General features: G+C 38.8%; 1 protein-coding gene across 1 annotated transcript; it reads right to left on the bottom strand.

The window, feature by feature from the left end:
• Positions 1-74: 74 nt before the first annotated feature.
• LOC127419902 (rac GTPase-activating protein 1-like) lies at positions 75-14,622 on the bottom strand. Its single transcript, XM_051661714.1, has 17 exons — positions 14,505-14,622; positions 13,519-13,606; positions 13,171-13,373; positions 12,771-12,913; positions 11,789-11,858; positions 11,261-11,314; positions 11,103-11,180; positions 9,156-9,273; positions 7,942-8,093; positions 5,013-5,177; positions 4,747-4,842; positions 3,104-3,302; positions 2,910-3,015; positions 2,560-2,692; positions 1,877-2,006; positions 1,676-1,787; positions 75-1,352 (listed from the first exon to the last, which is right to left on the bottom strand). The coding sequence occupies exons 2-17, from the start codon at positions 13,601-13,603 to the stop codon at positions 1,277-1,279; spliced, it is 1,920 nt and encodes a 639-aa protein (XP_051517674.1). The 5' UTR covers positions 13,604-13,606; positions 14,505-14,622; the 3' UTR covers positions 75-1,276.
• Positions 14,623-14,936: the final 314 nt, after the last annotated feature.

The following is a 14,936-nucleotide window of genomic DNA, read 5'->3' as shown; positions in this document are numbered from 1 at the left end:
ACTGCACAAATAATATTGGTTCAGTCTACCTCTAAACCCCAAATGCATTTCATTATGAAAAACACAGACACAAATCACTTGCAAAAAATTATTGTATTTTACAAACAGCACAAGCCTTACGAAAGTACCACACCACTCAAGATGAATTTATTGGAATCGCTAATGGAATTGATAAATCAACCCCAATCAATGTTCCACTTGGTTAAAGGTTGCCCTTTTTAAACAATAAAAAGACTTGACAGGTCTGTGCTGCATACAACTACTGGTCAGTTTCCACCGTTCCATTCTGGAGTTGTTCCATTGAAAGGAAATGACTTAATACAATGAAAATCTTCCAGTCAGTATACATTTTACAAATTGGACAAAGTATATGAAGTCCGTTATGACATTTCACAGAGAACACCATACATACTTTAAATATGGTAGTTTTGAATACAATAAAATGGAGCTCAAAACAGCATAGTGACAAATTAATGTAATAAAAGCCAAATCTACGAAAATATGGACATTTTACGATCAAAAACATAATCATGAAGCTGAAAGACATGAAATCTCAAGACAAAATAAAGTAAAAATAAAAAGCCCTATCACAACAACCAATAGTGTTTTTGTACACAATTTGCATAGTAATAAACCCTAAATTTCTTCATACGGTCCTGAATCACTACTCTCTCAAATCTCAGAGGGCTCAAAGCACAAGCGTACATAAAACACAAATTAAGTGTTCAGTTTCCACATTCTAACACCTAAATCCATATTACATCAAACATGAAATGAGTTTAAATACAGAGTTCTAAAATAGCTAAATCTGAAGGGACACTATGGCCTTGAACCCTCGAAGATGTTGAGATTTGGCTTGTGGGTTCATGTAAAGCACAAGATTACAGTTGCAGATTACACTACATACAAATATTTTACATAGTATAATCATCTTTTTGTTCTGTCAGGTTTGGGTTTCTTGATAAAGAACTCCCAAACTGACATGGTTCCTGTTGTTATTTTTATGAGGATTCATGGACTGATGGAAGAGCTTGTATCAGTCTATCCCTTTGGTTGAGTTTGTTAACAGTACATTAAAACATTTAAAAAGTGACTAAAATACAAAATGTTACTAGAAAATACTGAACAGATAAAAAGGAGCGTTAAAATGGTTGGAAGCCATTATTGGTGGACAAATCAAATTCAAAATATGCAAGTAGGATAATGTTATATATTGCAGCTGTTTCCCAATAAAGAGAAAAACTCGTAAGCCATGAGAAGGTAAACCGCTTCAGGGCTACTTCAGAAGAGGCGAAGCAAAGAAGCTCCCCTGGCGAGGGACACCAACTGCAGCTCTGCTCCTGCTAGCAAACCTGAAAACAGGGACCGATGTTCAAAATGGTTAGCTCGCCACTCCTCAAACAGAAGGTAACCATCCGGCTGCCCAAAGTCTCACAAGAGTCACATGCAACATTCACACACTGTTTACTTACCGTCCCACAGAAACCCTCCACTTTAACTCTAACCTTAACCCTACCACTAAATCAAATCCTAACCTTAGTAACAGTAAATGAGACTCTTGCGAGACTTAGAGCTGAAAGGTTACCTTCTAGACACTGTACCTTCAGCACTAGATTATTACACTATAGAATGTGAACAAAATGAGCTACAGTAAACATCTGTGGGCTGTACATACTTTGGAGTGATTGCATTGAGTGTTGCGTTTTTCATGCGTTGGGAGAGAGAGCTGGATGACGGAGTCTTGCTCATCTGCTGGTCTGGGGTCGTGAGGGGCCCAAACATAGTCGCTACAGCACAGAGAAAACATCATAGCTTCTTAAATCATTTAAGGTTATAAAAAGTTGAAGGCTTTAACATTTGGATGTGAAATTCCTACTTTTTTGATCAGGAGTGGCATGGACATTGGTGTTTTCAATAATCATGTGATCATTGTGAGCCTGGTCGTTGTCACTGATCATGAACTGGCTCCAGTACTCCACTGGCAGACCCAGTAGACGCTCAACCACCTGAAAACAAATGAGCATTTTATTTAAACACTACAACAAACTAGAGGTCGACCGATAGTGGATTTTGCCGATACGGTAACTAAGGTGGTGGAATGGGCCGATTACCAATTAATTGGCCTATGGTTTTTAAAAATTGATTTATTGTTGTCAAAACAAATGTTAAAAATACTAATCTGCAAATATTTTTTTCTGATAACCAATAGTTCCAAAAAATAAATATCGGCACAGATTAATCAGTAAAACTGATATATATCAGCCTACCTCTAGAGTAAACTACTAAAAATTTCAGCCAAAAATAAAACTCCTTTGAGGCAGAGGAAGTAATTCCATTTTGATGAAAGATTACAAAGAATTTTTTTTAAATTGTTATTTGGAATAAATTGTTCACCATAAGACCATGAACTGTATTAAGTAAATGGAGTCAAACAGAGCTTTTCAGCATCACATCAAAAAGACTGTAATCTAAATAGTTGTAGCTCCACTAAAATGTACATATAAACATTTAAAAGTTTTTGCAAACTAGAAAAAAAATTTTTTAGCCATGGGCACTTACTTTTGGCTGGCGTTTTGTGTCCTGCAGAATGGTCATTGGATCTGGGTCTGGCACAGCATGCCCCACTATTGTGGGTCCAAACACTCGAGCCAGATTGAAGATGTCCATCTTTGTGTCTGTGCTCTGGGCCACTCTGAAGAAGATACCAGTCAAACTCAGTAACTTTCAAGTTCAATGTATTCAAAGTCTCATTGCTTAAATTGCTTACCAAGAAAAGTGCCAACTTTTAAATATCGGGTCAATCTGGCTTTTGCAGTGAACAACTTTTAGCAAGTAGCACAGGTAACAAAGCAGGCAAGGGAACCAAGATAGCTGAACTAGGTTCTGCAGAGACAAAGTGTGCTATTTACCTCTGCAAGTGGATGATGAGGAAGGCCAAAGTGTCTCTGTTGGGCTGCGGCAGATCACTGATATTCTGATACATCAATGCAATGCTGTTGTCATCATCAGCCAGCTCTACGAGAACAGGGTGACTAATTACTGTTTATTGTACTTGGAAAAATGTGGCATCTTCAAAACAGTACTTTCATAGACCAGCACAAACCTGCAGCATCCATGAAGGCATGGTTGAGACGGAAGGTTAGAAGGGGCTCTTTGAGGTTCCTCAAGAAGTCCTTGAGGAGACCAGTGATGGCATGTATGTCTTCCACCTTGCTAAGCAGAGGAATGGCCTTTCCACGCAGGAACTTCTCTTTCAGTTCCTTTACAACTCGATCAGAACCAGACACTCGATATAGACCAGTCTGCGATATTGATACACAGGTATTCAGAACACAGAGGGCACACTTTTACTAAGTTTATTATTTTTTTCTTTCACCTTTTTGAGCTCGACAGGCCGAAGTAACCATTCACTATCATTATATAACAAAGCTGTGAAGACTTTTCACATTCTTCATTATGAGTTACATAGAAGAATGAAACTCGTATAGGTAGACCGATATATCGGTTCAACTGATAAGTCAGTGCCAAAAGTTGCAGATAACTAGTTATCTGCAAAAATCTATGCCAATATTTGCTAATTTTTTTTATTCTACACTTATACCAACTTGGTTCTACAGAAAAGCAGCCTCAAAAGGTGAAATAAAAACAGTCACTGATATCTCGTGGGGAACTGCTGTATCTAAATCTTTCATCACTGACAATATTCATCCATATTTTAAACTTCACTTCAATGGATATTTTGTATGCAAAAGCATTATTGATTAGATAAGTGTTCTAAATTGAAGCAAGGGCATGCCAAGAAAAATGTGACTATATGAAAATGTGTCACACACATGCATCGTTTCTCAAACTTCTTATCTTGAAAATAATAATAGGGCTGGGTAGCTCAGCGAGTAGACACTGACTACCACCCCTGGAGTCACAAGTTCGAATCCAGGGCATGCCAAGCGACTCCAGTCAGGTGCTTTTAAGCAACCAAATTGGCCTGGTTGCTAGGGAGGTTAGAGTCACATGGGGTAACCTCCACGTGGTCGCTATAATGTGGTTCTCGCTCTCGGTGGGGCACGTGGCGAGTTGTGCGTGGATGCCGCGGAGAATAGCGTGAAGCCTCCACATGCGCTATGTCTCCGCGTTAATGCACTCAACAAGCCACGTGATAAGATACGCGGATTGATGTTCTCAGACGTCGGAGGCAACTGAGATTCGTCCTCTGCCACCACGAGGACTTAGAGCACATTGGGAATTGGGCATTTCAAATTGGGGAGAAAATCCGAAAAAAGAAAATAATAATAATAATAATAATAAACTCATGTGGTGAAATCCAGATGTCCTGAAATAACTTACATTTTATTCAAGTTTAAAAGTGAATTTTAGGCTAATTTATAGAGAAAATCCTCCGACATTTTTCTGGTTATTAAACTGCATTTGAGATATTATTCATTTTTGACACTTGTAGCCTCTATGTCTGTGCCCTTTATTATTTATATTATTTATTATCTAATAAATAGATTTTAAAAACTATCAAACGATTATTCGGTTATCTGTCTTTTCCAACACCTTTGTTATCGTATATGCAAAATCCACTATTGCTTGACCTCTAGTTTAGAGTGACATAAGGGTAAGTAAATACTGACAATATTCTTTTTGGGGGGAAATATTCCTTTACTGTCCTATGTTCTATTATATAAAGATAATCATTGTTTTTCCTGTTTCAAGGCCAAAAATATGCTGAATTCAGCCACTCACCTCATGTAGGCCTCTCTGCTCAATCTCATTAACACAGTGCACCACCAGTGAAGGGATCATGGGAGAGGTGCTGGACACGTAATTTGCCAGGGTGCCCTATGAACAACACACCAGAATCAGGGAACCAGTTTGACACATTGAAATAAATCAGAGTCCAACATTAGCCTTATTTTAACATGCAATAATCAGCACATAATACAGAACTAGAATGGGGACAAACACTCAATTGCTTAAAATGCAACCATGTCAAAACTTCATAAAATCACCTCTCCGATTTTGACTGGAGTTCCAGCCATACTTGGAATACAAGGCAGAGGGCAGCGTTCACGGCACTCAGGGTGGGCCACCACACGGCAGTCCCTGCACTTCAGAGAAATCTTCCCAAACTTGATCCTTTTACCACATGGCACACAAGACTCTGGCTTGATCACCTGAGAAAAAGAAAAGAGAGCCCTTAAATTAAGGCAAACTGCATCTAATTTTTCTTCAGGCCATCTGAAGGAACTTCTTTTTGCCCAATCGGTGCCAGTACTGTGTTGTCACAACAAATTACATTCGCTGACCTTGTAAATGTGTATCTTGCACATCTGTGATGTGCATCTTGCTTTCTGTGAATTAATTGAATGTTGTGGATGCAAGTACTGATTTAAGCTTTTAAACTGGTCGTCAAGGTAAAGCTGGCTTAGACAGATGAGGTTTTGTTAAAATTGCGTAATTTGTATATACACTGAACAAAATTATAAAGGCAACACTTTTGTTTTTGCCCCCATTTTTCATGAGCTGAACTCAAAGATCTAAGACTTCTATCACAGGTGTGGCATATCAAGATGCTGATTAGACAGCATGATTATTGCACAGGTGTGCCTTAGGCTGGCCACAATAAAAGGCCACTCTAAAATGTGCAGTTTTACTGTATTTGGGGGGTCCGGGGGGGGTCCGAAAACCAGTCAGTATCTGGTGTGACCACCATTTGCCTCATGCAGTGCAACACATCTCCTTCGCATAGAGTTGATCAGGTTGTTGATTGTGGCCTGTGAAATGCTGGTCCACTCCTCTTCAATGGCTGTGCGAAGTTGCTGGATATTGGCAGGAACTGGAACATGCTGTCGTATACGCCAATCCAGAGCATCCCAAACATGCTCAATGGGTGACATGTCCGGTGAGTATGCTGGCCATGCAAGAACTGGGATGTTTTCAGCTTCCAGGAATTGTGTACAGATCCTTGCAACATGGGGCCGTACATTATCATGCTGCAACATGAGGTGATGGTCGTGGATGAATGGCACAACAATGGGCCTCAGGATCTCGTCACGGTATCTCTGTGCATTCAAAATGCCATCAATAAAATGCACCTGTGTTCGTTGTCCATAACATACGCCTGCCCGTACCATAACCCCAACGCCACCATGGGCCACTCGATCCACAACGTCGATATCAGCAAACCGCTCACCCACACGACGCCATACATGCCGTCTGCCATCTGCCCTGTACAGTGAAAACCGGGATTCATCCGTGAAGAGAACACCTCTCCAAAGTGCCAGACGCCATCGAATGTGAGCATTTGCCCACTCAAGTCGGTTACGACGACGAACTGCAGTCAGGTCGAGACCCCGATGAGGACGACGAGCATGCAGATGAGCTTCCCTGAGACGGTTTCTGACAGTTTGTGCAGAAATTCTCTGGTTATGCAAACCGATTGTTGCAGCAGCTGTCCGGGTGGCTGGTCTCAGACGATCTTGGAGGTGAAGATGCTGGATGTGGAGGTCCTGGGCTGGTGTGGTTACACGTGGTCTGCGGTTGTGAGGCCGGTTGGATGTACTGCCAAATTCTCTGAAACGCCTTTGGAGACAGCTTATGGTAGAGAAATGAACATTCAATTCACGGGCAACAGCTCTGGTGGACATTCCTGCAGTCAGCATGCCAATTGCACGCTCACTCAAAACTTGCGACATCTGTGGCATTGTGCTGTGTGATAAAACTGCACATTTTAGAGTGGCCTTTTATTGTGGCCAGCCTAAGGCACACCTGTGCAATAATCATGCTGTCTAATCAGCATCTTGATATGCCACACTTGTGAGGTGGTTGGAGTATCTCGGCAAAGGAGAAGTGTGCTCACTAACACAGATTTAGACAGATTTGTGAACAATATTTAAGAGAAATAGGCCTTTTGTGTACATAGAAAAAGTCTTAGATCTTTTGAGTTCAGCTCATGAAAAATGGGGGCAAAAACAAAAGTGTTGCGTTTATAATTTTGTTCAGTGTATATATATAGAGCAGTGGTTTCCAAACTTTTTTTTATATAGTGTTCTTTCCTCCACAGCAACCCAACCACTGAAAAAATAAATATGCGATTGAAAACACACCTTTATTTAAAAAGTTTAATAGTGATATAAATATTAACAAATTAAATTAATGTAGCCTTCAGGTGTTTCTCCAAACATTGCTTCAAGTTTTTAAAGTAATTATTCAAGAGCTAGTAATAAAATAGAGCCATAAAAGAGAGAACAGAGTAAGTGTTTTAGGAACAACAGCAAGTAATCATTTAAAAATTGTGATATGGAAAAAAAAAAAAAAAAAAAGTAATTCAACTTAAATTTTGGGTTTTATTGGGCTTAAAGCTTCTGAAGTTATCCAGCCAAGGACAGTGACTGCTTTTCTCTTTTTCTTGTCATTATTGTTTTTTGATTAATAGGCCTATTAAAGCACATCTATTAGGCTGTATTTACATATCACACAGATCGGACATTTTGATACATAAGATTTTCCTGTCTGCATCACATAATACATTAATGGCTTGCATTAATATAGAGCCAAGACAGCACAGATTTTTGTCCCATCTGTTAACACTCTCGTAATTCATTAATGTCTGCATTTACATTCATATCATGTCAATAAGTGCATTTAAATATTCACATGCACAGCTGTGTTCAGCACGGGAAACGAGCGCTCTATACAGAGCACACGTACATTCGCATGTGAGCGTTTAAAAAGCTGCCGGCTGTAGACAAACAGCCCGTGGATGTGGAATTGAATCAGTACTCAGTACTGCCGGTACTTTTAACAGGTGGCTATTAAAATATTAAACTGAGCAGAAATTTCGTGGCATCCCTAGCCAGTCCTGGCGGCACCCAGTTTGGGAACCACTGATATAGAGCAATGTAAACCAGAAAAGTGTATAGTTGCAGCACATCATACCGTTTTGGAGACAAACTCATGCAGACGGAAGCCTCCGTTGCCCTGGGGAGTGCTGGGCTCTGCCTTGTAACCTCCATCGGGCTGACTGGGCTGCTTGAACACATCCATAGATTGAACAGAATCAGTGTCAGCAGTGTCCCACTCCTGACCAGCTAAAGAACAAAGAGAGAAAACACTGCTTACTACTGCAGAAGATGATTAGAAATGCAAAGGCTTGGGCTGTTTAAGAGAAACAACAGTAAAACAGTTTGTCATAAGTATGCAAAGCAATCCCCTCCAAAAAAAAATTAAAGAGTTGGTTTGGAGATTCAACAAGTGATTCATTTAAAACACCCAAAATTAAATGTATTTAAATTATTTTCATAATCGACTAGTCTGTTGGTTGTTTGAACGACTAGTTAAGCATAATAATGTCTAATTAGGCTCTGTTATGTTCACGTGACCCCTATCAGCTGCATTTAAGAGGGATATATGGACCCCAAGCGCAGCTCTTCAATATGGTGACTAGTGGTAGACCAACATATCGGTCAAGCCGATTAATCGGCCAATTTTTGCCCATTTTGCCAATAAGTGTTTAACTTCAGAAGTTTTGTGCACATCTGATTTGCTGTTGTTAAATTGTATTATGTTTATCAGCGTTTATCGGCCATCCTGCTATCGAGATATCGGTATCGGCTATTGAAAAGCCCATATCAGTCAACCACTAATGGTGATTAACTGACATTCTACAAATAAATATAACATCTTTTTGCACAAAACTATCAAAGTAAGAAAAAAACGCTTATGCGCAACCTGAACACAGAATAACATGCTTCAACATAACCGGAGTGTTACAGGGCAATCCTCGCTACACATTCAAAAGTGCAGAACTGCAAAATAATATTGCGGGTAAACATCTAGTTCACGAAATCAAGCACTTTAAACCTTTTTTACCCCCCCCCCCAGGGCACATCCATACTGCAAACCATGCTTTCAAATGGTTCAAATTAATCTTTGACTCTGTTGAATGCAACAAAGCCTTTTTCTTTCTTTCTGTAATCTCATATCATGGCTCACTGCAATGCATATTTATAAGCACACACACAGTAGCCTGCGCATAATTCTTCAGTCAATAACAAAATCACATAATCAATGACTCTGCACATTAGAATAATTTAACTTCACCAGCTCTCTCACAAGAGAATAATTAGTTTGCAGTACTGAAGTAAGCTTACCGGTCTTTCGCCTGCTCCTGGTCCAGTAGGGAACAGCTTCCACTGTGGTAACAGCCTCAATGGGTCCTCCATTTGTGGGCACCGTCACTGTGGTCTTTGCCACCAGAGATTCATTACCCTGATAATAATGCGTCTTTAATGTATTAATTGTAAAACAATTTATAACCAATCATTTAAGAAAAACACAGGGTGGTATAAAATTATGGCTGGGTGGTATTTAACATTTCCATTAAATATTGGCAGTGATTTTGCTGGCAATGTAAAACGGTCATGATTTAATGTGCTTTTTATTTGACCATTAATTTTCCAGAAAACTGCATCATCAGATTAGATTAACGATTCTTCCTTGTCTTGCGACAGTTGAGTATGAGTGCGTTTACATGTTCAATCTTACACCGATTATGCTTACCCCGACAGTGAATAAGGTCATGTAAACACATTAAACAAGGTTCTTTTATCAGAGTACGGTCATAAATGGTTTAAGCGGAAAACGATCGAAAGATGTAGATTTTTGCAGATTTCGCGTTGCATGTAAACACCGGCGTCCTTACTAGCTTATCCAGAGTGTTGTGCACATGCCACTTTACATTTTGACGTCAAAAGCTAAGAATAAAACAATGATTTCAAATGTCATGTAAACACTTTTTGTGTGTTGTCATTTCTTTAAGGGATAGTTCACCCAAAAATGAAAATTCTCTCATCATTAACACCCTCATGCCATCTTAGATGAGTATGACTTACTTTCTTCTGCAGAACACAAACACTTTTAGAAGAATATCTCTGCTCTATAGATCGATATAATACAAGCGAATTGTGACCAAAACTTTCAAGCTCCAAAAATCCCATAAAGGCAGCATAAAAGTAATCCACATGACTCAAGTGGTTTAATCCATGTCTTCAGAGACAATATGATAGGTGTGGGTGAGAAACAGATCAGTATTCAAGTCCTTTTCTTACTATAAATCTCCACTTTCACATTCTGACAAGTGAAAGTGGAGATTTATAGTCACAAATGACTGAAAAATGTATCTGTTTCTCACCCAAAGTCAATGCATTGCTTCAGAAGACATGGATTTAACCTCTGGAGTCATATGGATTACTTTTATGCTGCCTTTATGGGATTTTTGGAACTTCATAGGTTTGGCTACCATTCACTTGCATTAAAAGCACCAACAGAGTGGAGACATTCTTTTAAAAAGCTTGTGTTCTGCAGAAGAAAGAAGTCATCAACACAAATGTGATTGCATGAGGGTGGGTAAATGATTGAATTTTCATTTTTGGGTAAACTATTCCTTTAACAAACTGATCTGTGGTAGTTATTACCATATTGTTGTGCATGTAATGACAGATGTTCAGTTTGATTAATTGAATGATGATTGATGAACCGATTCATTTGCGACAAATTTTCACAGAAGACTCTGCATGGCATTTTGCCATACATTTTAGCATAAAATATATATAAATTATACTGTTTATCATTATGTACTGTAATATTGGACTGCATTTTCCATTCATTTAGTGAAAATGAAAAACAGGCTTTGTTTGTGATTAACTAGATATTTACTGTATTTTACTTCTTGCTTTAAACATTTTGAATCCACTTTTGAGCCATTTCAGAGCAAGTCCATAAATATTAAGAAATATACACAATATCTTCAAAAGGCTACAGAAAAATGTTGACATGCAATTTTTAGCTGTATCAGCCAGACTTAATATCAAATGGAACATCAACAATGTATTGAGAAGATAACACCTACTAATATCCACACTTTAAGTGGTTGCAGAGAGCACAGTGGAGTAAGTTTGAGAAGTTGACTATTCACTAAGCAACTGAAACATTTTTACTCTTAATGTCAACATTAAAACCCTGTAGGGAGCTTTCACACTGAAGAGACTCAATCCCTAATATTAAGCAGTCAGTCATCTGCTTATGTAAACTGCTCTTACTTTCTCAGAAGTGCGGCCGGTGGAACGGGATCTCTTGGCAGCAGCCGGGGGACCTTCTGTGTGGTTTCGGGAGGAGCGCTATATTGGGGTAGATTAAATTATCAAATATTGATTCCATTTTGGGATTAGTTTAAACATGGCTTTGTTGGTAAACTTACTCTCTTTTGTCGTTTCTTAAGACGAACGGTCCTGATTGCAGAAGAGTCCCAGTCCTAAATTAAAAACCAGCACAAAATAAATCAATAAACAATGAGGCTAACACAATGAAGTTCAAACATTGAATTGATTTTCTTTAAAATCAACATAAAATCAAAAATGACCCCTTGTACTTTCTTAAAACACATTCCTGGTTTTATTTCAAATGATTCATCGCTACACATTATCCCAAAGGAAGAAAAGGCTGTATTTGTAATCTTTCTTCAAAATGTAATAATTTGTTCTGCCTCTAAAATAACTTCCGTTGCCAAGCTCTCTTATTTTCCAACCCCTCCCCTCCATATCCTATGGATACAATTTTGGGAATATTCTGTTTCATTCATAAATACAACACATTACAGATGTAAAATATGTTGTGATGGTCATTTCATGTTGACTTTCAAAGGTTTCACCCTTTCCCAACCATGTTTGACAAATGAACATAGAAATTATTCATAGCTTTTCGAACAACGGAAAAAAATGAGGCATACCAAGGAATCATCAGTTTTATCGTAACTGATGTCTGACAGGATGGAGGCCGATTCATCAATGGTGGTCAGTCTGGAAGAGACAAATTTTGAAAACAAAATTAAAGGAATAGTTCACACAAAAATGAAAATTCTCTAATCATTGACTCACCCTCATACTATCCAAGAAAATGACTTTTTCTTCAGCAGAATACGAACAAAGATTTTTAGAAGAATATCTCAGCTCTGGAAGTTCACATAATGCAAATGAATGCTGTCCAACACTTTCAAGCTCCAAAAAGCACATCAAGGCAATATAAACCTAATCCATGAAACTTCAGTGGTTTAATCCATGTCTTCTGAAGCGTTCCAATCGATTTTGAGTGAGAACAGACCAAAATATAACTCCTTTTTCACAATAAATCTTGACAACAGCAGTCTCCTTGGTGATCATGATTTCAAGCTCGATTACACTTCCTAGCGCCATCGAGCGTTCTGCACATGCTTCTAGTGCTAGGAAGTGTAATCAAGCTTGAAATCATGTAGAGTTATATTTTGGTGTGCTCTCACCCAAAATCGATTAGATAACTAAAGCAGACATGGATTAAACCACTGGAGTCATATATTACTTTTATGCAGCCTTTGTGCTTTTTTGGAGCTTCAAAGTTTTGGTCACCATTCACTTGGTCCTACAGAGATGAGATATTCTTCCAAAAATCTGTGTTCTGCAGAAGAAATTCATACACATCTGGGATGGCATGGGGGTGAGTAAATTGAGAGAATTTTCATTTTTGGGTGAACTATCCCTTTAAGGCAAGACAAGTTGGAGCTTACGGCAGTAAGCAACATAATTCAGTCACAATAATGAACTAATTATCTTGTCTTTTATCAGATTAATGTCCATTTAGAGAAGATCCTGTATAGTCAAGTGAAATAGATGCATTATGACTGCTTTGAGACAGAAAGAAATTACGGTAAAAACAATACTGTGGAGGCCTTCTCTCACCGTCGGCTAGTGTTGAGGTTTGAGTGATTCTGGGAACGGGCATTCAGAAAGGCCAGGGCCGAACGTTGCTCCTCATTTAATTTGATGCTGTTACCTGAACCTTCTGACACCAGCAGCTCCCGGATTAGCTGGATCTGACGATCCTGCAAAGAGGGATAAGGAAATGTCAGGTTATATCCAATCAATGCCAAAATGTCAGCCTCAGCCAACATTCATTTTCATTGCATTTTTTTTTCCCATACAGTGAAAGTGAATGAGTGACTAAGACTGTCAGTCCTTTTGTATTCCAATGAATAAAGAAAAGTCATACAGGTTTGGAACAACATGATGAGGTGAGTTTGGTGAGTACATGACAACAGAACTTTCTTTCTAGGTTCCATATCAAATATGAACAACTAACCAGTTTCGCACAATCAGCCTCAGCTTTCTGTCTCCGACGGATCTCTACGTCCACTTGGTTGCGGGCATGTTTGAGCTTGACTTCCAGTGCCCCTCTTTCAGTCTCAGCCTTGGTGAGAAACTCCTTACATGCGTTCAGCTCCTGCTCGAGTCGCAGCCATCTGCGACGAGAGTCCTCAAAGTTCAGGGCCATCTGAATGAACTCTGACAACAAGACAAAACCACATGACAGTGGATATTCAGTACAAGACTGACTGATTTCAGACATTACACTACAACAGCAGGCATTTACTTATTGTTAAGCAAAAAAGGCATTCAAATGTTTTGACCACAGAAGGCAGGTACTTACGGGGCTCAATGCTCTCACTGAGGACATCAACCTGCGCCCGCAGATTTTCAAAAACGCTGTAAATATTCAGCACAGCAGTCTCCATCTCCTGCATCACAGAAAAATATAAACCATATATACAACTTCAAATAACGAGAAAGGATAATTAAACCTATTTAGCTGCCAGCAGCTAATTTGTCAACTGTAGTAAACATGGGTGATAGACTGATAAAACAAGACAGTTTTTGGCCATTTTGACATTATCAGCATTAGCCGATGGCTGATTAACATAAATGTTTATTTCGTTTAATGTCAGTTTTGAATTTTAAGTATGTTTGGTGTAAAACAAGTGTTTGTTTTCCAAGCAATTTGACGTATATCTAATTTACCATGCATTTATCAGCATGACATCGGTCACCCTGCTCTCTAAATATCGGTATCGGCCATTGTAGAAAAAAACAAACAAAAACAAAACCCACAACAACAACATTGGTTTCCCACTAGTATAATATTGTTAATATCTATGAGCCTAAACGTGCCAATGTTGTAAGTTCTAAAGAAGACATCCGGGGCTTTTCATATCTGGGGGCGTGGCCAATATGATAATGCAAAAATATGCAAAATTTCGCTAACGTAAAATTATGAATGCAATATTATAACTATAAAATGTACATACAATATCTACAAAAAAATGTAACATAATTTTTCCAAAACGATGCAAAAACAATTGATTGAAAAATCGAAGGGCTAATCCCATTTTTGGGGGTCTTCGTAAGACGGCCGAGTCAGACAACATCATCAGTCCCTAAATTTACCCCAGTATGTTCAATGATGAACAACGACGATTTATATTATCGAGGTATCGTATTAGCGATAAATATCAGCGTTCGTTACTTTGTGTTCACTGCGTTTCCTCAGCATGGCAACCAGATAAACAACTCGTCATTCAACACAAAAATTAAAAAACTGTGTTTCATAAAAGCAAACTACCGTGTAATATCACTTACGGTTGTGTGTAGACGTCCAGCCTTATGTGTGAAACGATGTGACTGAAGATAATATCTTGAAAAGAAATTTTCTCAAGGGAGAACAGCACCACACCGGTTTATCCAACAAGGTTTATCCGGATGTGTTGCGTTTCAAATTTACCCGCCGGCCAATCATCATCGCCCTAGCGTGGTGACGTAAGCGGAGCTTGCGGAACACTGCTGGAATTTTAAAAGTGCCTGAGCTTATTTTCAGGTAACTTGTGGACATTTTTCATACGCCCTCTCCTCCTGTGCCTGTGTCGTTTGACTGTTATTGAAGCTTTCAAGATGTTTCGTATAAAATTACAACTACAAAAGTAACAAAATAGTAATAAGACCATAATTAAAAACATTACTGTTGGTATTCAAGTCACAGTCACATCAGTTTTGCACCTTCTTGATCTGTCAAAC

The sequence above is a fragment of the Myxocyprinus asiaticus genome, chromosome 29, assembly GCF_019703515.2.
Source record: "Myxocyprinus asiaticus isolate MX2 ecotype Aquarium Trade chromosome 29, UBuf_Myxa_2, whole genome shotgun sequence".
NCBI lineage: Eukaryota > Metazoa > Chordata > Actinopteri > Cypriniformes > Catostomidae > Myxocyprinus > Myxocyprinus asiaticus.
This window is presented reverse-complemented; position numbering and strand designations above follow the sequence as displayed.

Bases quoted from the DNA above. Each gene is read 5' to 3' on its own strand.
- LOC127419902 (XM_051661714.1), bottom strand. From the start codon at position 13,603: ATGGAGACTGCTGTGCTGAATATTTACAGCGTTTTTGAAAATCTGCGG. The intron at 12,914-13,170 runs GTTAGTTGTTCA...CCCTCTTTGCAG, and splicing joins AGGCTGATTGTGCGAAACTG to GATCGTCAGATCCAGCTAAT. The intron at 11,315-11,788 runs GTATGCCTCATT...TTTTTAATTTAG, and splicing joins ATAAAACTGATGATTCCTTG to GACTGGGACTCTTCTGCAAT.